This window comes from Mirounga angustirostris, unplaced genomic scaffold (genome assembly GCF_029215605.1).
Source record: "Mirounga angustirostris isolate CCGP_5_RB_7025 unplaced genomic scaffold, mMirAng1.0.hap1 SCAF_10, whole genome shotgun sequence".
Lineage (NCBI taxonomy): Eukaryota > Metazoa > Chordata > Mammalia > Carnivora > Phocidae > Mirounga > Mirounga angustirostris.
Window position 1 is genome coordinate 113,177,251 of NW_026991718.1, and position 23,371 is coordinate 113,200,621.

Sequence of the window (23,371 nt, forward strand, 5' to 3'; positions counted from 1 at the left end):
TACTTTCTCCCTTCCTTCCTCCCTCCCTTTCTTTCTTTTTATCTGTCCTCATCAGACTGTAAACTCCACAAAGGTAAGAACCATCCCTACCAGTGTCTACCAGTGTTTCCTCGGTGTCTAAACAGTGCCTGTTACATAGTATAATCTCAATGATATTTGTGGAATAAATGAAGGCATTACCTTCTTTGCAATGAGCCATTATTTGTGTGGAAGCTATGGGCTTGCTCAGGACATGAGCTTTCTCCTAAGGGGATGAGGCATCTTCATGTCCAACCTGGGACTCTTATGACTGCTTCATTTTCCCTCTGGTATCAAGGTATGGGACACCTGGGGTATTCGCTATCACCTTCTCAAGGTATGACTTAGGGACTGAGGAACTATCTGAAGTTTTGGGGGTTTTTTTTATGTATTTTTTTTTAAATTGAAGTGTTGGGCAAATGTTTGGAAAAGACCATTCTGAGGTCTGTGTAGTGTATGGATTAGTGAACTCCAGAGTGCCAATTGTGAGGAGGCTATTAGTGTGATCGAGGTACATGCCAATCAGGGTCTGAGCAGCCATGAAGATGAACAGGAGGGAGCAGAAGTCATGGGACTTGGACACCTAGGGCATCTAGGACACAGAATATGACGTGGCAAGTCCTTGCTGTCCTTGCTCAACCCAGAGAGAGTGTCTCTCTAAATTTTGCTCCCTAGGCACTTTGCTGGCCTCATCCTTCTCCTGGCCCTGCTTCTGGGGGGAGGTGTTGGGGAGGGAGGCCAGGGCATCCCAAGGCTCCCAGCATGGGAGGCCGGGGATAGGGATGTTGAAGTGTAAGCCACTCTACTGGGAGTAGAAAATGTTGAAGAGGAGATTCATGTCTGAGGGGGGAATGGAGGTTGGGCTCAGCACCCCCGTCTTTGTGTCTACAAAGGTTCAAGGCCACAGTGAAACAAACACAGTAGGATGCCTATTTCCACTGGGCATATTTATCCTTCTACAGAGAGCCTTTCTCCAGAACTTGGCCTACACTACCTCCCCCAGATCTTTATCAGGGCTATTTTGGGGCTCAGGACTAATCCTAGATCTACTCCACGACTGGAAAAGTGCACGTGTTCTTCCCTTCTGCTCCCCACTCAGAGGCACGGGGTGGGCTTTCGTGTAGAACAGCAGGCCCGGGACATTGGGAAGCAGTAGAATGAGGGCGAGTCAAAGTCTCCCCATCTGTCCACAGACAGTAGGCAGTGTGGCTCCCTGGAAAGCACTGAGCAGAGCTGGGTTTGAATCTGGATTTTTTGGTTTCACCACTTGTTATCTGAGTAACACTGAGTAGGTTCCTTCAGGTTCCTCACCGCAAAGTGGGGAATGGTGTCCACCTTGTGGGATTGGTATAAGGATGAAATAAGATCCTGCTTGCGAAGTGCTGGACCTGTGGTGACACCCATCAACTATGCTTTCCTCCTAATGTGGATTTGTAAATGTCATAATAGGAAGGGAACTTGGGGTTCTTTAGGTATTGTCCTTCTATTTATTTTTCCTTTGGATCGTAAGTACGTAGAATTGTACCTATCATCATTCTTGCTTCATCACACCCTTATCATTGATCCATTAATGACCCTCATTTATTAATCTACTTATCCATTCATCCATCCATCCATCTTCCCTCCCTCCCTCCCTTCTTTCCTTCCAATAACCTGCATGTCTTCTACCTATCTATTGACATACCTATTTATCAATCTTCTGTTGTTTTTCTATTTTTAATTTATAATGATATAAGCATTCATGAAGCCACCACCCAGCATGGAAGCTAGAATCCTGATATTAACTTCCATCTACCTATACACACCCACCCTTTTCATCCTTTTCCCTGCCCCCACCTCAGGTAACTACTATTTAAAATCTTGAGTTCATCCTTTTGGAAAAAATATGGGTTTATCATTTTTATATGTATCCCTAAAAACCATTTGTTAGATGTTTTTAGCTTTATAAACATAGTATCATGCTGTATGAAATCTTTTGGGGCGTACTCACTCTAATATTTTTTTGCTAAGATTTATCCATATTATTGTGTGTAGCTATAGTTCATTCATTTTTATTGCTGTATAACACTCCATTCTGGGATTGTACTACATTATTTGCCCGTCATCCTGTGGATGTGCATTTGGATGGTTCTCTCAGGTTTTTCTAATTTGAAATCATGCTACCATGTATATACTTGAATATTCATCTTCTGGAGCACAGGTGAAGAGTTTCTTTAGGGTATGTATGTAACTCAAAGGCGGAAATAGCAGGTTATTGAGAATGCAAATGTCCAAGTTCAAATTTTCCAAACTGTTCTCCAAAGTAGTTGTGCCGATTTACATACATATCAGCAACATAAGAAGGAGCCAGTTGCTTCTTTATTTTTTTCTCCTGGAATAGGGAGAAAATGGTTTTGCTTTGGCTTTTCCTGATTACTAATGAGATTGGACATCTCTTCATATGTTTATTGGCCATAAATGTTTCTTTTAATCCCATTTTAATGATGGAGCTGTAAAGATTTCATGCCAGTTTGGGTGCCCACCATGGGCTTTCCTCGAGGAGTCGGGGAGGGGCCTTCAGAATTGCAGGTTTGTGTTTCTCCCGGGGTAGGAGCTTGTTTTGCCTCTGCTGGGTTTCTTGCTCAGGGTCATGAACTTCATGCCCAGAATCCCCGGAGAAGCTTCTTTCCTTCATAGGATGTGAGAGCCTCCCTCTCACTCCTGACCCTCCCGGTCCAGGCTCTCACTTTCTCTGGGGCCTGCAGGAGACAGCAAGGGACAGCCAGCGCAGGACAGGTCTCAGAAGGCTGGTGAGGCAGGAGAAGCTTTGGTAGTGGTTGCAGACTTCATGGCCAGTGCCTCTCCTGGATCACTCCTCCTAAATAAAACAGGAGGGGACTGAGGGCCCTGTGTTCCTGAGGAGGGCCTTGTGGCACCTGTGACCTGCAGGGGAAGCAGGGAGCTGGGGCAAAGCCCTTGTTCTCAGACTTCTCCTCACAGACCACCTCCGGAGTGTTGTCTCCATATCAACTCTCCCTCCTTCAATGCTTCCCCTGCCCGGAGCAGGGGAGCCTGCATCTCTGTGCACCTTCAGACTGGAGCTGTGAGGGGCAGAGGGGAAGGTTGAAGGGATTGGGGTGTGGCTCTTATAGGGACGCTCTGGATTCCACATGCCTTCAAGGTCAGTGTGAAATGGGAGTGCTGATGGGGCGCCTGGGTGGCTCGGTTAAGCAGCTGCCTTCGGCTCGAGTCATGATCCCAGGGTCCTGGGTTCGAGCCCCGCATCAGGCTCCCTGCTCAGCGGGGAGCCTGCTTCTCCCTCTCCCACTCCCCCTACTTGTGCTCTTTCTGTCAAATAAATAAATAAAATCTTAAAAAAAAAAAAGAGAGAGAAAGAAATGGGAGTGCTGTGTGGCTTCTCCCTCACAGTGCCCCCTGTTGGCCTGGAGTCTCCCGGCCCCCGGGAAGCCCAACCCCTATCTGAGGTCCCCCTTACTTGGAAGAGAATCTCCTCTTGAGGACATAGATGATGCAAAGTGTAGTCAAGGAAAACAGCTTCCAGCCAAGCAGGATGAGAGTCCCAGAGAGGGAGCTGGACGCCCTGGCATCTGGAAAGATACTAGGATGAACGTGGCTTCTGGCTCCCACCATTCAACCCCTAGGCAGGCCCAGCCTCACCCCTGACTCAGGTACCAAGACTACACCTTGGACTGGGAGGGAATCCCCTCACCTCTCTAAGCCTCAGTTTCCTAGTCTTTAAAATGGGGATGATAACGTATACCTTAGAATGTTCCTGTATCGGGCGCCTGGGTGGCTCAGTCGGTTGGGCGACTGCCTTCGGCTCAGGTCATGATCCTGGAGTCCCAGGATCGAGTCCCGCATCGGGCTCCCTTCTCGGCAGGGAGTCTGCTTCTCCCTCTGACCCTCCCCCCTCTCATGTGCTCTCTCTCTCTCATTCTCTCTGTCTCAAATAAATAAATAAAATCTTTAAAAAAAAAAAAAAGAATGTTCCTGTATCAAAGGAGAACACCAAACAGAATACCTAATAGGCACTCAGTAGTTGTTGAATCTGAATGGCTTTTGAGAGGGTGGGTGGAAATGGGGGACGATAATTCGTATGAACCTAGTCACTGGAAGAGCCAATGCTGTGGCTGTGCGGTCAGGATCCCGCTATGTGACGAAAGCAGTGCTTATAACAGCTCTTTGGTCCCTAAGGCAGCACACTCTGCGGAGGTTGCTCTAACTGCTGTCCCATTTTATAGATGAAGGAACTGAGGTACCGAAAGGTGAAGTGACTTCTTCAAGGTCACACATGACAAACATGGCAGAGCCAGCATGTGAACCTGGCCTGTCTGTGTCCAGGTCGGAACCTTTAACTGCTGGGTTATTCCACCCCTACTCACCCAAACACGCTGGCTGGTCTCTGGACTCACTCAGCCGCACGTGGGCCTGGATCGGTGGCTGGGCCTCTTGCCGCACTTCGCAGGTGAACAGCTCTTTGTCCTCTGAGGTGTAAACCAGGATGTGACTGTCTTGGTTGAATATGCCGTCCGGGTTCTTGGTGGGGGTGGGAGCCTCACAGGCCTTAAAGCGTCTGTTCACCTCCAGCCAGGTGATTTGTATGACTTCAGGGTAGAACCTTTGCACGTGGCAGGTGAGGATGGCCAACTGGAGGCTAGGGACCCGGTGGGCCGAAATAGTCACTGTGGGTATAACTGAAACAAGAGCCCTTCCTTTGTTCCTTCCTTCCCTCAAGCAAAAGAAGCTCAAGGAGCATCCTTACCTTTCTAGGCACTGCCCTTGGTTCCTGAGATACAGTAGTAAGCAAGACAGACACACACATAGCTCTTGCTCCAGTGGGGAGAACAGGGAAGAAGAAAAGCAGTCACGTGAGCCTCGGAGGGGTTCTGAGAACCTACACGGGGGCACCTGACCTGGTCTGGCGGTGGGGCAGGTTAGGGAAGAGTTTCTGGAAGAAGGGACCTTTCAGCAGAAGTATGAAAAATGAATAGGAGTTAACTACGTGTGGCAAATTGTATTTTCCAAAAATGGCCACAGCAAATTCCCAGCTGTCTTCCGGAACCTTGCCACTCCCCACCAGAAGGGGAGTCTACTTCTGCCCTAGAAGCTGGGTGGGACTTTGTGACTGCCTGATGAAGAGAGTATAGCAGAGGTGACACTGTAACTTCCAAGGGTTGGTCATCAAAGTTGATGTGACTTCCCCTTGGGACTCTTGTGACATTCACTTTTGGAACACAGCCATCAAGCTACAAGGATGCTCTAACCAGCCCGCATGGAAAGATGATCAGGAGAGGCCGATGCCAAGAAGAACTGAAGCCCGTAGCCCATAGCCAGCACTGATGGCCAGACGTGTTAGTGAGGCAGCTTTGTGATAATCTCAGCTGTGAAGTCGTTCAGGTGAGGTCCCAGACATCATGGGGCAGAGATAGGCCATCCCTGCCAGGCCCTCTCCAAATTCCTGCCCTACAGAATATGTGAGCATCATAATTTGGGAGATCTGGAGTAAGTTTAGAGCACTGAAATATGTTTGGGGAAAATCTGTTATGCAGTCTTGGTAACTGGAACATTAGGCCAAAGGGGCTGGTGGAGGGCCAGAGGAAGGAAGGCTCTGGGCGAGGGTAGGTGTGGGAAAGTGCATCTCAGGCAGAGGGTAGGGCATGGGCAGAGGCCCTGAGGTGAAGCCTAGTGTGTCCAAGGCCAGAAAGATGATCAGAGTGAGTGAGGGGGAGCATGGGCAAGATGACCAGTGACCATAAAGACTGTCTGCGTTTACTGGTGCTTTACTTACCCCTAAGAGCACATAACGACATCCTAAGGAGTCCATACATTGGTTGTTTAATACAATTCATTTCTGAATCATATGATTCTTTCCTGAAATTGATCTGCCTGAGAATGCCTACTCCTGTCTCCTGTTCTCAGGCCTTCTCCCAACATTACAGAGGGAAGGCCTTCCTCCCACACGTCCTGAATCTAGCTATGGTGCAGTGCCCTTGGTGTAAAGACTCTGGGACACAAAATAAAAGGACAGTTCAAAAATCCTGCTGGCCGGAAAGCCTACTTTAATCAAAGCATCATAATCTCCCCCATCTAGCTCACTGAACTGCGTTTCTGATAACATTTTAATGGTTATTTTAATAACTGTTTATCAGAATTTGTTGGATATTTAGATAGTTTTGATCAATTGTGTAATTCAATCCAAAAGAATTTTTTAACACTTAGAGCCTATGGTAATAAGAAAAAGTTTTAAAAATTTAATTTATATATATAATGAATATTATATATAATAAGTTATATGTAATTTGTTATATATAAAATTCAATACGTATGTATTTATGGTAGTCCTCTGTTTTCTCAGAGTTCTCTATGATATGTGTGATGATGTCAATAAGGACTTTCAAATACAAAATATATTTACAGTAGGATAAAGTTCTCCCCAGGAATTAGAATGGAAATACAAATTTAGGAGGAAAAAGGAATATTATAAAATTTCTGATTATTAAAGAGCTTGTTTATGTCTGTTGTAATGGATGATGGTGGAAATCAAATCAGTATGGCTTTATTTTTCCGTTGAACATTTCAGAGAGATGTAACATTTGTAATATCCCAGGGGTTCTGGCCCGTGCAACTATTTAAGTCTGTGATGAACAATTCTGGATGTTAACTTTAAAATATATGAGGCACTACATAGTTCTTCACAATTACCTCAGGGGTATATGAATAAAAATGTTTGAGGATTGCTGTTGAACGCCCTGATAAGGATTTTATTTTGTTTTATTTTTGTAAGAGGAGTGGTGAGCCACCGAACGGTTTTAAGGAAAGGAGGGACAAGACTTGGCTTCCTTTATAAAATGTCTTTGACTGCTGGGGATTTGGGGGCTGCACTGTTGAGGGTAATGGTGGATATGAGAGAAGGGGGCTGTGGTGTCCAGGTTGCCTTGAACTTGGGGATGAACCTGGTCAGTGACAGTAGAAAGAAATGGATGGGGTCAGAGAGATGTGAGAAGTGAATTTGGTAGAACTTGGTGATGGGTTGGGTAAAACAGGTCTCTGGCTTGGATGATTGGGTTGATGGAGTGTCTCTTCATTGGTATGGGGAAAGAGGAGGAGCCAGGGGTTTGGAGAGAGTGCAGAGAGCAGTACAATGCCCATCTCTTAGCTGACCATGACCAAAGCACCTTCCCTGGGGAAGGGGGACTCTGCCTTGCTCTGGTATCTCTGCATGGGGACTTCTTATAGGAGGAAGGTCTGACGTGATCATCCAAGAGATGTATTACTGGGTTCAAATTCCAGCTCACAAACTTAAGAGCCATGTGACCTTGGACAAGTCCTTTCATTTCTCTGAGCCTTGATTTCCTCATCTGCATGAAGCAGGGACACATAGCTTCTTTGGGATGCTCTAGATGGAGGCTAGAATTCCATTTCCAAGCTGGAACCCTTTTGTGGTATCTTTTGGCTAAGCAAGGGCAGACTACTACTTAGGGAGGGAGGCATTTCCAAAATGACGAGCTAAACTCTTTACCTTGGTACCACAAATTATCTCCAGTCGTGAGGGGGCTTGTTGTGGAGATTGTGATGCTGTTAATGGGTTTTCTCTTTGCTTTGCTCTGGCTGGAGCAGACGGAGAAGGAGCATTGGGACTCTGGAGCCCTGGAAAGGATGTGCCCATTTGCAGGAAGTGAGTGGGTCTCTGCCCTCTGAGGTTGCTGGGAGGTGGCGGCTGAGGAGAGTGCAGACCCCTTGGGGACACCCTTGCCCAGGCCAGGCTGCGGACTTCCAGAGCAGAAAGGGTGATTTCCTTCGTTTACTTTCCTTCCATATTGAACACTGCAGTAATGACCTCAATCCTTATGAAGTCAGAGCAAGGGGGGCGGGGGTGTAGTCTTGCACTGCCTCCTGCATTGTCCCCTCCCCTGATGCGGGGGTGGGTTTAAGACTGGCAGCAAAGCGTGGTGGCTTGCACAATGGTGTTAAGAGTTCACGTGGACAGTGCAAGGGGGAGAAACTTCCTTGCTGTGGCTTGAGGCCCTGTGTGGTCTTGTTCCTGTTCCTCTCTCTCCAGCCTCCTCCTTCTCCATGCACCCTTCTTCTCACCAAGCCCTGACCACATGGACCTCTTCCTCCTCTCTACTGTTCAAACATGTCTCGCTCCCCACCCCTGTCACAGGGCCTTTGCACCCACTGTTTCTTCTGCCTGGAACACTCCACTTTTTCCTTGGCTGACCCCCTTTCATCTTTCATGCCGTGATTCAAATATCACTTCTCCAAAAAGGCATTTCCTCAGTATACTACATTTCTCCTGTTTTCATCTATTTTAATACTCAGTTCTTTTCTCTCATAGCACATGTTATAAGTTAGAAGCGTGTGGGGCGGCTGGGTGGCTCAGTCGGTTAAGCGTCCGACTCTTGGTTTTGGCTCAGGTCATGACCTCAGGGTTGTGAGATTGAGCCCCGCACTGGGCTCCATGCTCATCGGGGAGTGTGCCTGGGATCTCTCTCTCCCTCTCCCTCTGCTCCTCCTCCCAGCACTCTCTCTCTCAAACAAATAAATCTTTAAAATAAAGTTATAACTGTATAGTTTTTGCATCTTGTTGATGGGGCTCGTGTGATTGTGAGCTTAGTGGAGTAGAACTAGGTCTGGTCTGTTTACCACGGACTCTGTAGCACGTAGAATAATACTGCCACATCGCAGATGCTCAATAAACTTGTTGAATGAATGAATGAGCTTCCACTTCCCAAATACAAGAGAGCAAGATGGCATCTCGTAAGAAGAGGATGGTCGGATAAGATAGGGAACCTCGTACCCATCTTATGTGGGGTTTGGTAAAGAATAAATGGGAGGATGCAGGTGAAGTGCACCAAACAGGGAACCGGTGGTGGTCACCAAGGGTTGGCCATTTGGGTGGGGGGTGGGGGGTGGGGGCCCTTACCCTGGAGGAATTTGGAGATGTTCACGTGCCTACTGAGGGGGCTCTGCAATGTACTGTGAGCCACTTGGCAGGTGAGCTGGGAGTGGAGTGAGGATAAGTCAAGGGTCACCAGCACCGTGCTGACGATGGTGTAGGATCCAGCATCTCTAGGCAGGAAGACCAGAGTCTGAAATGCCGGAAGCTCCACATCATTTTCAAGCCATTTCAGCTGTATGTTTTTGGGAAAGAAGCCAGTTGATGTGCAGGTGAGATTCACTCTCTGGCCTGGGCTGGCCCTGTTGGAGGGGCCAGAAACCTCTGGAAGAGAGGGCTTAGCTTCCGTCAAGGCAAAGTTGAGAGAGAAGAGAGAAACATAGAGATGGCAAGTTACTTTCTAGTGTGATACCCGCCCTTACGGTTCACTCAGCTAGACTCACCTCAATCTCTCATCTCCAGTTTTCTCCTCTGTGTAATTTTTATTATGACACTTCTTACTGTAATAGCTTTGCCAACTGGCCTCACTGACCGCTCCTTGATCCTTGCCACGTGCACTTGACAGACCTTGGTGATTATGTTAAAATACAGATCAGATCTTGTCATTTCCCTCCCTCTCTCCCCTCCTTCCTGAAGTACGTTGTCCAAAAAGTCATATAAGGTAGAGAACTAAAAATCAGATCCTCTTGCTTCCTCTCCTAGAAAAAAAATTACAGGCCAACCACTTTTAACTATTATAGCTGATTCTTTGGACATTTCTCACTGTGTTGAGCAGGGAGGGGCAGAGGGAGAAGGAGAGAGAGAATCTCAAGCAGGCTCCACACACAGCACGGAGCCTGACACGGGGTTTGATCCCACGACCCTGAGATCATGACCTGAGCTGAAATCAAGAGTTGGACGCTTGGGGCGCCTGGGTGGCTCAGTTGGTTAAGCGACTGCCTTCGGCTCAGGTCATGATCCTGGAGTCCCTGGATCGAGTCCCGCATTGGGCTCCCTGCTCGGCGGGGAGTCTGCTTCTCCCTCTGACCCTCCCCCCTCTCATGTGCTCTCTCTCATTCTCTCTCTCTCAAATAAATAAATAAAATCTTTAAAAAAAAAAAAAAGAGTTGGACGCTTAACCAACTGAGCTACCCAGGTGCCCTCTCTCTGTGTTTCTAAATAAGATGCTTATACGATTATTTCTTTTTTTTTTTCAGTTTTATATATTATGAATATATCTACTACTATGGAAGATGATGGTTTAGCTCTCACATCTCCCTCCACCTGCCATTCATACTTCCTTTCCTTACATCCTCTTATCATAGACACATCAAAATCTTTTATTTTATCAGTATTCAGCATTTATATTATTATGACCAAAGGAGCATTGTTCACAACTGGGCCACGTAATATATCATGATTATCTTTCCTTTCTTGTACAGCTTCCCCCCCCAATTTTTAATTGTCTCTCTGTCTTTTTTAAAGTTTTTATTTATTTAAGTAATCTCTACACCCAGTGTGGGGCTTGAAGTCATGACCCTGAGATCAAGAGTCGCATGTTCTTTCGACTGAGCCAGCTAGGTGCCCCTAGTTGTCTTATTCTTTTTATTTGCTTAGTTTTTAGGAGCCTATAACAAATTCATCCCTAAACTTTCTGCCAGGTAGGTATAACTCCTCCCAGATCGTTTGATACTGCTAAGTGCCGTAGTGAACTTCAGTTTAGGGTACATGAAACCCCAGGAGTGCACAAAGACTTTTCAGGGAGTATACAGGCTTGGGTTAAAAAAAAAAAAAAAACGTTTATAACACACCTTAAAAATACAAAGTACATGGGTGCCTGGGTGGCTCAGTCAGTTAAGTGTCCAACTCTTGATTTTTGGCTCAGGTCATGATCTCAGGGTCATGAGATCAAGCCCTAAGTTGGGCTCCATGCTGGGCGTGAAACCTGCTTAAAATTCTCTTCTCCCCACCTTTACCCTCCCCCGCTGCTCACATATGCTTGCTCTCTCTCTCAAAAGAAAAATACAAAGTACTCATCCTGGGACTTTAACAATTATCAACCAGTGTTTCATTTATACTTCTACCATCCACTGCATTATTTTATTTTATTTTTTTTAAGATTTTATTTATTTATTTGACAGAGAGACACAGTGAGAGAGGGAACACAAGCAGGGGGAGTGGGAAAGGGAGAAGCAGGCTCCCCGCAGAGCAGGGAGCCCGATGCGGGGCTCAATCCCAGGACCTCGGGATCATGACCTGAGCCGAAGGCAGCCACTTAACGACTGAGCCACCCAGGCGCCCCATCCACTACGTTATTTTAAAGCAAAGCTAGACACTGTCATTTCATTCACAACTACCTCAGCATGTGGGATGCCTGGGTGGCTCAGTCGGTTAAGCGGCTGCCTTCGGCCCGGGTCATGATCCTGGGGTCCTGGGATCGAGTCCCATATCGGGCTCCTTGCTCGGTGGGGAACCTGCTTCTCCCTCTCTCTCCCTCTGCTTGTGCTCTGTCAAATAAATAAAAATCTTAAAAAAAAAAAAACTACCTCAGCATGTATACTTAAGAATTAAGAATTGGGCGCCTGGGTGGCTCAGTTGGTTAAGCGACTGCCTTCGGCTCGGGTCATGATCCTGGAGTCCCTGGATCGAGTCCCGCATCGGGCTCCCTGCTCGGCAGGGAGCCTGCTTCTGCCTCTGACCCTCCCCCCTCTCATGTGCTCTCTCTCTCTCATTCTCTCTGTCTCAAAAAAAAAAAAAAAAGAATTAAGAATTATTTTTTAAACATAATCAAGGGGTGCCTGGGTGACTCAGCTGGTTAAACATCCAACTCTTGATTTCGACTCAGGTCATGATCTCAGGGTTGTGAGATCGAGCCCCATGTTGGGCTCCGTGCTCGGCCGAGCCTGCTTAAGATTCTCTCTCTCCCTCTCCTTCTGCCCACTGTCCCCCGCTTGTGCTCTCTCTCTCTCTTCTCTTAAAAAAATTATTTTTAAACATAATCAAAATCTCATTATCATACTTAAAATTTCTTTTCTTTCTTTTTTCTTTTTAAATTTTATTATGTTATGTTAGTCATCATACAATACATCATTGGTTTTTGATGTGGTGATCCACGATCCACTGTTATCATACTTAAAATTTAATAATAATTCTTTTAATATTATCTAATACTTGTCAGTATTCAAATTTTCCTGCTTGTCTCACAGATAATCATCTTATAATTGGTTTGTTTGAATAAGGATGTAAACAAGATCCATAAGTTACATTTTGTTGCTAGGTCTTTTTTTTTTTTTTTTTAAGTAGGCTCCATGCCCAATGTGGGGCTTGAACTCAGGACCTTGAGATCAAGAGTTGAATGCTCTACTGACTGAGCTAGCCAGGCACCCCTTGCTATTTCTTTTACATCTCCTTTTCTAAGAGTTTCCCTTTCCTCTTATTTTTCTTAATATTTATTTGTTGAAAAAACCCAAGTCTGCCAGAAAAACCTGCAGAATTTTCCATATTCTTGCATATATTCCTGTTGTATCATTTGAAATGATACTCTTTCCCCTATATTGCCTGCAGCTGGATCTAAAGGATCTAGTTGGTTAGAACCAGGTTCATGATTTTCATATGGTGTTTCATATGGTGTTCATAATCAACACCAAGAATACTTCATAGGTGTTGCCAACAACTTCCTAATGCATTACATTAGGAGGCATGTAATATCTAGCTATTTCTTTTTATGGTGTTACGATTGACTACTGGCTTTATGTGTTGTCAGCTTGATCTATCTACTATGAAGTTCTCTACCAGCCTTTAGCCCAAATCTTTAACAAATGTAGATAATAATGTCTAGACCCATCGTTCCACCAGGGGTTATACACTGGTGACTACTAATGTTACTATTCCTTCTGTCTGTATCAGTTGAAATTATTTTTTCCTTCCAACTATTTTTGGTTATTTTGACATACAGTTCATAAAGGAAAGGCAGGGTAAAAATGTCTTTGCTTACTCTCCTTTAGATTTTAGAACAATGAGTTGGTGCCTTAGTAGCCCCCAGAGGTGACCAATGAAGTTTCTTTTATTTTTGTATCATTATAAAAGTACGGTTTTTAACATGGATTGATAGATGTCAATCTTTTTTTTTTTTTAAAGATTTTATTTATTTATTTGAGAGAGAGAGAATGAGAGAGAGCACATGAGAGGGTGGAGGGTCAGAGGGAGAAACAGACTCCCCGCCGAGCAGGGAGCCCAATGCGGGACTCGATCCAGGGACTCCAGGACATGACCTGAGCCGAAGGCAGTCGCCCAACCGACTGAGCCACCCAGGCGCCCAATGTCATCTATTTTTATTTTTATACTTTTTAATGCTCAAATCATCTCATCTTTAGCCAGTGGGAGCCTCCTTGAAATTAGTTCCTGAGTTTTTTTATATAATTTCAGTAAACATCGATAGCTTCCTTGCTTTTCACACAACGAAATAGTCCATGTTCATTTTGCACATTTCCTGTCCAAGATCCGGAATCTGTCATTGCCCTATGCAGCCCTGGTTGTTTTTTGTGGAAGTGCTATTAAGAGACTATAATCTGTGTTTTAGTGGTGCTCATTACTACTGGGTTGTCACTGCCTCCAGGTCCTTTTTGGGCGACAGACAGGGCTATGAAGTAAGTATTTTTTAAGGAGGGAGACAATTAAACAGGTTAATACTGATAGTTATAATCCAATTTTAAGAATGCAGTTTTTAGGGCACTTGGGTGGCTCATTTGGTTAAGTGCCTGCCTTCAGCTCAGGTCATGATCCCAGAGTCCTGGGATCGAGTCCTGCATCAGGCTTCTTGCTTGGCCGGGAGTCTGTTTCTCCCTCTACCCCTCCCCCCTGCTTGAGTGCACACGTGTGCTCTCTTGCTCTCTCTCAAATAAATAAATAAAATCTTAAAAAAAAAAAAGAAAAAAGAATGCAGTTGTTAAACTTAACGTCTTTGTTTCTGCTCTGTATCTTTCTCTCATCCTGAAAATACCAGTTCCTAAGGACATCAACACATTTATTTGCTTTAACCTACAACACATATATAATACTTATAAACACCAACACCAAATATTATTACCAAGTTATTGAATAGAGTTTTGGATTTCTTCATGCTTCTCGTTGTTCTTAGGATACGTTTCATTGGGGATATAGATACAAATTATTATGTATAACGTACACTCTCCAAGGCACACCCAGATTCCTTGAGCTTGACCACTCCAGTGCACTCAGGACTACTTCCAAATGCCTGTATATGCATGTTTTCTCCTGAAAGCTTTTTCAGAAGGTGGCTTGTATGGAAGGTTGTCTGTGCACGTGGAACACTGAAAATACGTGGCATGTAACACCCTCTGAGAACAGCTCTCAGTCAATGACTGTGTGAGTTGGTATGTAACTAGCCCAAACTTCTTTCCTTTCAAGAGGGATACATCTGATACGTGTTCTGTATCATTTCCCATAGTTTCTCATCTGATTAAGATCCATTTGCCCACAGTGGTGGTGGGCTTGATGACATACCCTTCACTAACTGTCTGACTTCACCCCTTCCCTACTGGGGTTCCTGGCACTCAAGTATTTGTCTCAGATCTGCTTGGTGAATCTAAGCTAAAACCCTATGTTTCAAAGTCTCTTGAAATAATTTCTCTTTATCTGGGTAAGCCATCAATACATGGTTAGATTAATTAGTTAAATTTTAGATTTCATAGTCTAGATATTAATGCATTTTTTCATTTTTAATTTATTAATTATTTAAAATGTGCATATGTTTGTAGAATCAAAACCTCAGGCAAAGGACAGTCAGAGAAGTCTAACTTTCATCCCTGTCCCTTCTACCCTGTTGCCTTCTTCCCTGATAGGTAAATTTTTTTCCGATTTTTTATTTATTTAAATTCAATTAGCCGACATATAGTACATCATTAGTTTTTGATGTAGTGTTCAATGATTCATTAGTTGCATGTAACACCCAGTGCTCATCACATCACGGGCCTTCCTTAATGCCCATCACCCAGTTACACCATCCCCCCACCCACCTCCCTTTCCGCAACCCTCAGATTGTTTCCCAGAGTCAAGAGTTTCTCATGGTTTGTCTCCCTCTCTGATTTCTTCCCATTCAGTTTTCCCTCCCTTCCCCTATGATCCTCTTCACCTTTATTCCTCTTTTAAAAGAATATAACCAAATATGGATATGCTTGTGTTTCCCACTCTTCTTAACATAAAAGATGGTGTGCTCTGCTTCTTGTTTAATGATACCCTGTGGGTCATGCTGAAGCAAAGTGCTGACTTCTTCTCATGCCTTTTTAAAGTTATAGTACTCCATTGTGGGACTCTACCATAATTTATTTAGCAGTTTGTCTTTTATTCTGACACATAGTGTTGTAATTAAGAGCCCAACCATAAATCATCTTGCACTTATGTTAGTATATCTTTGGGATAAGTTTCTAGAAGTAAGATTGTTAGGTCACAGGGTAATGTATATATGTATACGTAACATGTAATTTTGCTAAATATTGCCAAATCCACTTCCTTATGACTTACGTGATTTTGAATTTCTACATACAAAATATGGAAGTATCAGTTTTCCCGTAGCTCCTCCAACAGACTGTGTTGTCAAACTTTTGGATTTTTGGCCAAGCAGATACGTGAGAAGTTGTGTCCCAATGTAGTTTTAAATGGCATATCCTTTCATGTGAGGGTGATTGAACAAACTCTTATATATTTAGGAGATATTTCTATTTCACTTTCTATAAATTGTCTTCTCATATTTATTGCCCATAATTCTATAGAGTTGCTTGTTGTAAAATTTTAGAAGTTCTCTATATACATTAGGGGCGATTCTTTGTATTGTAAGTTGCAAAATAGTGTGTGCACACACACTTCCATACACAAGTTTCTTTTTGTACAATATGATCATTGTCATTTTTTTTCTCTTTTTGTTTCTGCATTTTGAATTATAGTTGGGAAGGTTTTCCCCATTTCCAGATTACAAAAGAATCCAGACATGATTGCTTCTCATACTTGCACAGTTTCATTAGTTAAATATCTGATCCATGTGGAATTGATTTTGGCTTGTGGTGGAAGGAACTGTTCTGGATTTTTTATTCTGTTCCACTGGTTTGCTTCCTAATTTTCCAATCGATCCACCACTATTGTTGCAGGCTTCTTTCCTCATGAAATTGCCTTCACTTTTTTTTTTTTTAAGAAATCAATTGACCATATGTATGGTATTGTTTCTGGAATGTATTCTTTTTCATTGATCTATTTGTCTATCTTTTGTTTAAGTTTATTTATTTTTAGTAAACTCTACACCCAATGTGGGGCTCAAACTCATGACCCCAAGATCAAGAGTTGCATGCTCTTCTGACTGAGCTAGCTAGGCACCCCATCTACTTGTCTATCTTGATGCCAATACTACAGTGAATGATTTTTGTAGCTTTATAATAATTCTGTGTTCATGAGGGTATTGGCCTCAAGTTTTCTTTATTTGGTTTTAGTATCACAGTAATGCTGGTTTTAAGGATTGATTGGGAAGCATCACTCTCTCTCCAATTTTCTGGAAGAATTGGTGTAGAATTGTTAGCATTTCTTTCTTCAGTGTTTGGTAGAGTTCCAGTGAAGTCATCTGGGCCTGGACTGTTGTTTGTGGGAGGCTTTTGAAACTACAAATTCAATTTCTTTAATAAATATAGAAATAATCAGGCTATTGACTTCTTCTGGAGTGAGCTTTAGTAGCCCGTGTCTTCTGAAGAATTTGTGCATTTCATCTAAGTTGTTGAGTTTATAGGTATAACATTTTTCATAAAGTTTCCTTATAATCTTTTTAGTATCTGTGGAAACCATAGGGATGTTACCCCTCTCATTCTTTTTTTTTAAAGTTTATTTATTTATTTATTTATTTTTTTAGTAATCTCTACACACCCAAGGTGGGGCATAACGTCATGATCCTGAGATCAACAGTCACATGCTCTTCCAACTGAGCCAGCCTAGCGCCCCATCTCTCGGTCTTGATATTGGTAATTTGTGTACTCTCTCTTTTTTCTTGACTGACTGTGTGGCTAAGAGTTTATAAATTTTACTGATTTTCCAAAGAACCAGCTTTCGGTTTTATTGGTTTTCTCCTAGTTTTCCATTTTCTATTTTTGATTTCTGCTCTGTTCTTTACTTTTTCCTTTCTTCTGGTTGCTTTGGGTTTCCCTCGTTCTTCTTGTTCTAATTCTTAAGATCACTGAGTTGAAACTTCTCTTCTGTCCTAATATAAGCATTTTAGTGCTATAAATTTCCCCCTAAGCACTGTTTTGGCTGCATCCACAAATTCTGTATGTTGTGCTTTCATGTTCATTCAGTTTAGAATCGTCTCTCATTTTCTTTTACTTCTTCTTTGATAACATGTTATTCACAAGTGTATCCTTTTGTTTCCAAATATTTGGGCTTTTCCAGACATCATTTTGTTATTATCAATATAATTCCAGTAAGAACACATTTTGTATGACTTGACTAATTTTAAATTTACTGAGACAATTTATAGCCCAGGTTATGATGCATCTTGTTAAGTGTTCCCTTTGCATTTGAAAAGAATGTGTATCCTGCTGTTTTGGGATGGAGTGTTCTATAAATGTCAGTTAACTCAGATTGTTTTATAATGCGGTTCAGTCTTCTACATACTTAGTGATGTTCTGCCTACTTGTCTTACCAGTTATTGAAAGAGGAGTGTTGAAATCTGAAACTATAGCTGTGGACTTATCTCTCCATCCTTACTATTTTATGAGTTTTTGTGTCATGTATTTTAAAGCTCTCTTATTGGGTGAATAAACATTTAGGATTGTTATATTATCTCATTTAAAAATGCTTTGAAGATGTTTCTCCACTATCTTTTGGCTTACATAATTTTTCAATGGGAAATCTGCTGTCAAATTTATCTTCCTTTATATCTAATATTTCCCTTTTCTTCTGGTTGGTTTTTTTTTTTAAGATTTTATTTATTTATTTGAGAGACAGAGAATGAGAGAGAGCAAGCACATGAGAGGGGGGAGGGTCAGAGGGAGAAGCAGACTCCCTGCCGAGCAGGGAGCCCGATGCGGGACTCGATTCAGGGACTCCAGGATCATGACCTGAGCCGAAGGCAGTCGCTTAACCAACTGAGCCACCCAGGCGCCCTTCTGGTTGTTTTTAAGATCTTTTCTTTATTACTGATTTTATGCAATTGGAATATGATGCACTTTGGTGTAGTTTTCTTCATGTTTCTTGTGCTTGGGGTTCACTGAGATTTTTGGATCCATAGGTTCATAGTTTTCATCATATTTGGAAAAATGCAACCATTATTTCTTCAAATACTCTTTCTGTCCCCTACTTCCTTTAGAGTCTCTAACACATATTTAGTAGGCCACTTGAGGTTTTCCCATAGCTGATTGATGCTCTGTTTATCTTTTCTCAGTCTTTTACATTTTTGTGTATAATTTTGGATAGTTTCTGTTGCTGTATATTAAGTTCTTTAATTTTTTTCAGTGTCTTACCTGCCATGAATCCCATCCGGTCTACATTTTTCATCCTAGACATTGCAGTTTTCATCTCTAAAAGTTCAACACGGATCTTTGAAAATATTTTTCATGCTTCTACTTCACACATTCAATCTTTCCTCTATTTGACCACATAGTGGAGTTATACTATCTTTACTATCCTGGTGTACTAATCCCGTCATCTGTCTTTTCTGGTTAGGTTTCAAATAGTTGATTCACATTATAAATGGTGTTTTCCTGCTTTCATGCTTGGTAATTTTAAAAATTTTATTGAAATACAGTTGAGATACAGTGTCATATTAGTTTCAGGTGATCCCACAGTTCTATATATTATTCTGTGCTCACCACGATAACTGTAGTTACTATCTGTCAGCTTGGTAGTTTTTTATTGCAGGCCAGAAGTTGTGAATTTTACTTTGTTTAGTATTGGATATTTTGTGATCTTATAAATATGCTTGAACTTGTTTTGGGACCTGGTTAAATTACCTGGAAACAGTTTAATATTTTCATGTGTTGTATTTAAGCTTTGCGATGCAGGACCATAGCATCATTTGGTCTAGGGCTAATTTTTTCTCCCTTTTTTACCTCTTACTGAGGCAGAACCTTCTGCATACTGTACCAGATGCTCCATGAATTATGAGGTTTTTTACTCAGGTTGGTGGGAACAGGCACCGTTCTTGGCCTTGTGTGAGCTCCAGGGATATTTTCTCTTGAGGCCATGTACATATACTCACGTACATGTATGTCCTCATGAACATACTCTTCAGTACTCAGCCAAATACTCAAGATCTTTGGAGTTCTCGCTCTGTGTAGCTTTCTCATCTTTGGTGCTCTCCTCTGAAAACTCCAGCCACTTTGCCCTCCTTAGACTTCTAGCTCCTTCTCAACTTGAGGAGGCCTCCATGCTCCATCGGAGTACTTTCCTACTGCATGGTGGCATGGAAGCTTTCTCAGAGAGTAAGCTGGAGGCAACCTTGGGTTCCATGTCATTTGTCTCTCATCTCTCAGGGATTACTGTCCTTTGTTGCCTATTGTCCAATGTCTTGTCAGCCATTGTTCCATGTAGTTTGCCCAGATTTTTCATGGGCAAGTAAGTCCAGTCCCTATCACTGTTTTGATAGAAGGTGCCCAAAGTATTAAATTTGCTATTGTGTATGTGGTCATCTATTCCATTATATCTTCTAACTGGTTTTTGTTTGCTTATATGAAGGTCATTGATTTCTGTTTATTGATTTTATAACTTGCCACATTACTAAAGTATCATTGATTTCTGTTTATTGATTTTATAACTTGCCACATTACTAAAGTATCTTATAGTTTGTAATAGCTTAACCTTGAGTCCATTAAGTTTTCCAGATACCATATCATTTACAAAGAGAGATAGTTTTTCTACTTCCTTTATAATTTGTATGCTTTCTATTGTTTTCTCCTTTCTGAAAGCATTGGCTAATATTTCAATATAATCTTAAATAATATTAGAAATGGTAGGCATGAGTTTGAAGACTGATGTTCTAGTGATTCAATCTTTTTGAGATGCCCTCTTAAAGCCCTCAGTCCTCCTGTTCTGGAATGGCCTAGTGGTTATTCCTATGCCTTCTGCACAGCTCTTATCTTGGAGTCTCCAGTCCCCTTTTCTGGTTCCCATTCTTACTTTTCTTTGCTTAACTTTTATCTTGGTTAAAACAGAAAGATTACACTGAAAGGTAGCTCTTGGTGATGTCACAAATTCAACAGATTAGCTGGGTCTAGAATTTTAATTTGGACATCATTTTCCTTAAGAATTTTGAAGGTACCACTCCTTGTCTTCTAGCATCTAATGTTGCCTGTATACATCTCATGCTGATCTCGTTCAAATGGTTCTCATACAACTTGCTTTTTATTTTAAATTCTTGAAAATCATATGACTTTCTCTTTGTCTCAGAAGACTGCCTACCAGTTCCCTTCGCTTTTCTGTGGCCTGGAGGCACTAAAATTTTAATTCAAAAATCCTGTTGATGTATGTTTCTATTCTGTTCTGTTTGAGTAAGTTACCACACTCAATTTTTACAGAGAAAACAACATGATCATTAAGTCATCAGTATGAACAGGCCTGAACTAACTGCTCTGCTTCCCACGCTTTCCTGTATGGATGCTATTTAGAGTCTTGTGGGCTTTGTCTTCAGCCATGATTTTATCAGCCAGGACCAAATCCAAAAATATACAGGTCTTAAAGAATCAAGGGCAAATTTTGAGAAATATAAGGATTACATATTCCACATCCCCAAATGTGATTTTTATAATTTTCTGCCTCAGTAATTCTTTCATTCCTTGTTTCTGTGAATCTGTGGTTTCATGCCTTTAAGATTATGTTTTTAGGTCTAATTGGTTTTAATATCCTGAATAGTGACAATATACACTAATACAGTAATTAGGTTACAGGTGCTCTTCTAAGTGTTTTACATTTATAAACTCATTTACGTTTGTACTCCTCATAACAAATCTACGAGGTGAGTACAATTATTATTCCTATCTTATGGATGAGAAAATGGAGGCACAGAGAATTTAAGAAAGTCACTAAAGTCACACAGCTTGAAAATGGCAGAGTTAGAAGTTGAATCCAGGCCGTTTGGCCCTGGTGCCTGTAATTTTACTCACTCTGCTTTCTGGTCTATTTTGTGGCCTTTGAAAATATAAGATTCTAACTCTCTTGCTAGGGGCCCTGGGATTCTATTCCACTCTGCTCCCATGCTGTGATTTCTCACTACCCCATCTTCTATCCTCAACTTAACACAAGGGCTGACAAAGGGGGAGCCTTGGGCTGAGAGCCTGGAGCTTGTAATCTGTCTTTAGAACAACCAGGCTGGGTTTTCAGGGATCTGGACTTACCACGTACAAACATCCTGGTGCCTGGTCCAGACTTAAACTCCACGTCAGGGTTCCCTTTCTGGAACTTCACACAGTAGTAGGTACCGGCGTCTGCTGGGGTGATGTTACTGATGCGGATGGAAAAGTCCGTGTTGTTTCTCCTTGTGGTATCTGCAACATTTGTCACTCGGGGGTAGCGGCCTCCTCTGAAACTGAAGATTAACTCCCGGGCTGGCCCTGTTCCCCTGAACCACTCAACCGGCCCAAGGGGGAGCAGGGAGGTCACACTGCAGTGCAGAGTGACTGTCTGTCCAGCTGCGACAGACATTGACTTCTCAGGCTGGATCACCTTCAGCTCCGCCTCACCTGCCACACCTGGAGGGAAACACAAGTCAGCTCCATGTGTCCCCTGCCTGGCCCAGGGGACTTCTCTTAACGGTTTTGTTGTGAGACTGAAACTGGAAGCCGTTGAAAAACACTCAGGATTGTGCCTGAAGGGCCTGGAATGTGTGGACCTGGAGTCAGGCTGATGTGGGCTCGAGGCCCGACTCCAGCTCAGACAAGCCTGCTGCTGTTTGGGGGAAGCCCCTCCTCCCTCCTCTGCTTTTGGTGGTTTCCTCTGTCAAGCAGGATGGATCAAGCCTTTCCCCATCAGTGCTGTGAGTTTTCAAGGAAGACATTGGTTGTCAAGGACATGCAGTGAGTGCTGTAATGGCCAGACTCAGCAGGACCGTTTTTTAGGTGTTCGTATTTGCATTCACTAAACCCTAGAAGGACTCGACAGGGAGTTTCCATAGACACTTCTGTGTACCAGACATCACTCTAAGCACTTAAATACATTAACTGATTCATTCAATTTCCACCACTGCTCTGTGAGAAAGGCATTATTATTATTAATCTCTGTTTCCAGACAAGAAAATGGAGGCACAGAGAAATTCATAACTTGTTCTAAGCCAAATAGGGTATAAATGATGAACTTGAATTTGAACTCTGTCAGATCTGTTTCAAAAAGTATCTGTGCTGGGCGCCTGGGTGGCTCAGATGGTTAAGCGTCTGCCTTCGGCTCAGGTCATGATCCCAGGGTCCTGGGATCGAGTCCCGCATCGGGCTTCCCGCTCCTTGGGAGCCTGCTTCTCCCTCTGTTTCTCTCTGTCTCTCATGAATAAATAAATAAAATCTTTAAAAAAAAATAAAGTATTTGTGCTTTTAACCGCTTTCCTGGACAGCCTTGCAACTGAGATGTCAACCTGCTGGGGAGGAGAAGGGGGAATTCACCTGTCTGCGGGGTTTGGGGTCAGCTCTGGGGAGAAGGGAGCAGACAGGCAAGACTAACTCCCAATCAAGAATAATTAATAATAACAATAATAATAATAATAAAAAGACTATGATTTTAGAATGCTGAGATTTTGGGAGACTTAATAGTCTACAAAGTACCACTTACCAGTTTTCTAATCGCTCTGCATGGCATGTGGAGTACTTGTGATCTATCTACCTATCTACCTACCTATCATCATCTCCATCTTAATTAGGGCGGCTCTGACTCCCAGGTTCTAGGGTTTTCAGCAGGAGTCAGATGCTGCACCCCCACCTCCTCCCTCAGGGTGGCCCCAGGTCCTGCAGGTCAAGCCACAGGGGGTCATGGAGGCTTCACAGGGTGACAGGAGTGTGGGAAGTGTAGCGGGGCTGGGAAGACCCTGTCACTGAGAAATGCCTGGTGGGGTTAATCCTGTCTGCACCTGAGTGGGAGAGGAAAGGAGCCCTCCGACTAATAAGCCTTCTGGGGTCATTTGTTTGGGAGGGCCTTGTTGTAAAAGAAAACATTTAGAGAAATGTCTTCAAGAGGAAGCCACGGTGAAGAAAGAGGGCCTAGAACCGAGATCCATCCGCCCGCCCCACTGCCAACGGGGAAGCCGGGCGTCGGCCCAGGTGAGCATCCTTGCGCCGTGCTCCCCGAGGGCGGCACTCACCTGTGAGGCCCAGCAGCAGAGGCAGCAGCAGCGATGGCCGAGGCAGGCGGGGTGGGGAGGCAGGTGCGGGCATCGTGGTGGCCTGGAGCCTGCTGTCTGAATGTCGTCCCGGAGAGGTCTCGGGGACTCCACTCTGCGATGCGAGGGGA

General features: G+C 43.3%; 1 protein-coding gene across 2 annotated transcripts; it reads right to left on the minus strand.

Annotated features, from left to right (window-relative positions):
* Nucleotides 1-1,844: 1,844 nt before the first annotated feature.
* Nucleotides 1,845-23,371, minus strand: LOC123851681 (signal-regulatory protein beta-1-like). 2 transcript variants are annotated; one of them, XM_064573013.1, is made up of 6 exons: nucleotides 23,223-23,371; nucleotides 21,277-21,630; nucleotides 8,945-9,259; nucleotides 4,401-4,502; nucleotides 3,494-3,605; nucleotides 1,845-2,875 (listed from the first exon to the last, which is right to left on the minus strand). In XM_064573013.1, the coding sequence occupies exons 1-6, from the start codon at nucleotides 23,293-23,295 to the stop codon at nucleotides 2,797-2,799; spliced, it is 1,035 nt and encodes a 344-aa protein (XP_064429083.1). In that variant the 5' UTR covers nucleotides 23,296-23,371; the 3' UTR covers nucleotides 1,845-2,796. The 2 variants fall into 2 exon arrangements, with proteins under 2 accessions (XP_064429083.1, XP_045741558.1); XM_045885602.3 differs by having other exon boundaries at nucleotides 4,401-4,712.

Excerpts from the sequence above, each read along its gene's own strand:
- LOC123851681 (XM_045885602.3), bottom strand. The coding sequence starts at position 23,295 with ATGCCCGCACCTGCCTCCCCACCCCGCCTGCCTCGGCCATCGCTGCTG. Across the intron at positions 4,713-8,944 it reads CATCTCCAAATTCCTCCAGG|TTATACCCACAGTGACTATT; the intron begins GTAAGGGCCCCC and ends CTCTTGTTTCAG. Across the intron at positions 2,876-3,493 it reads AAGAGGAGATTCTCTTCCAA|GAGGAGTGATCCAGGAGAGG; the intron begins GTAAGGGGGACC and ends TGTTTTATTTAG.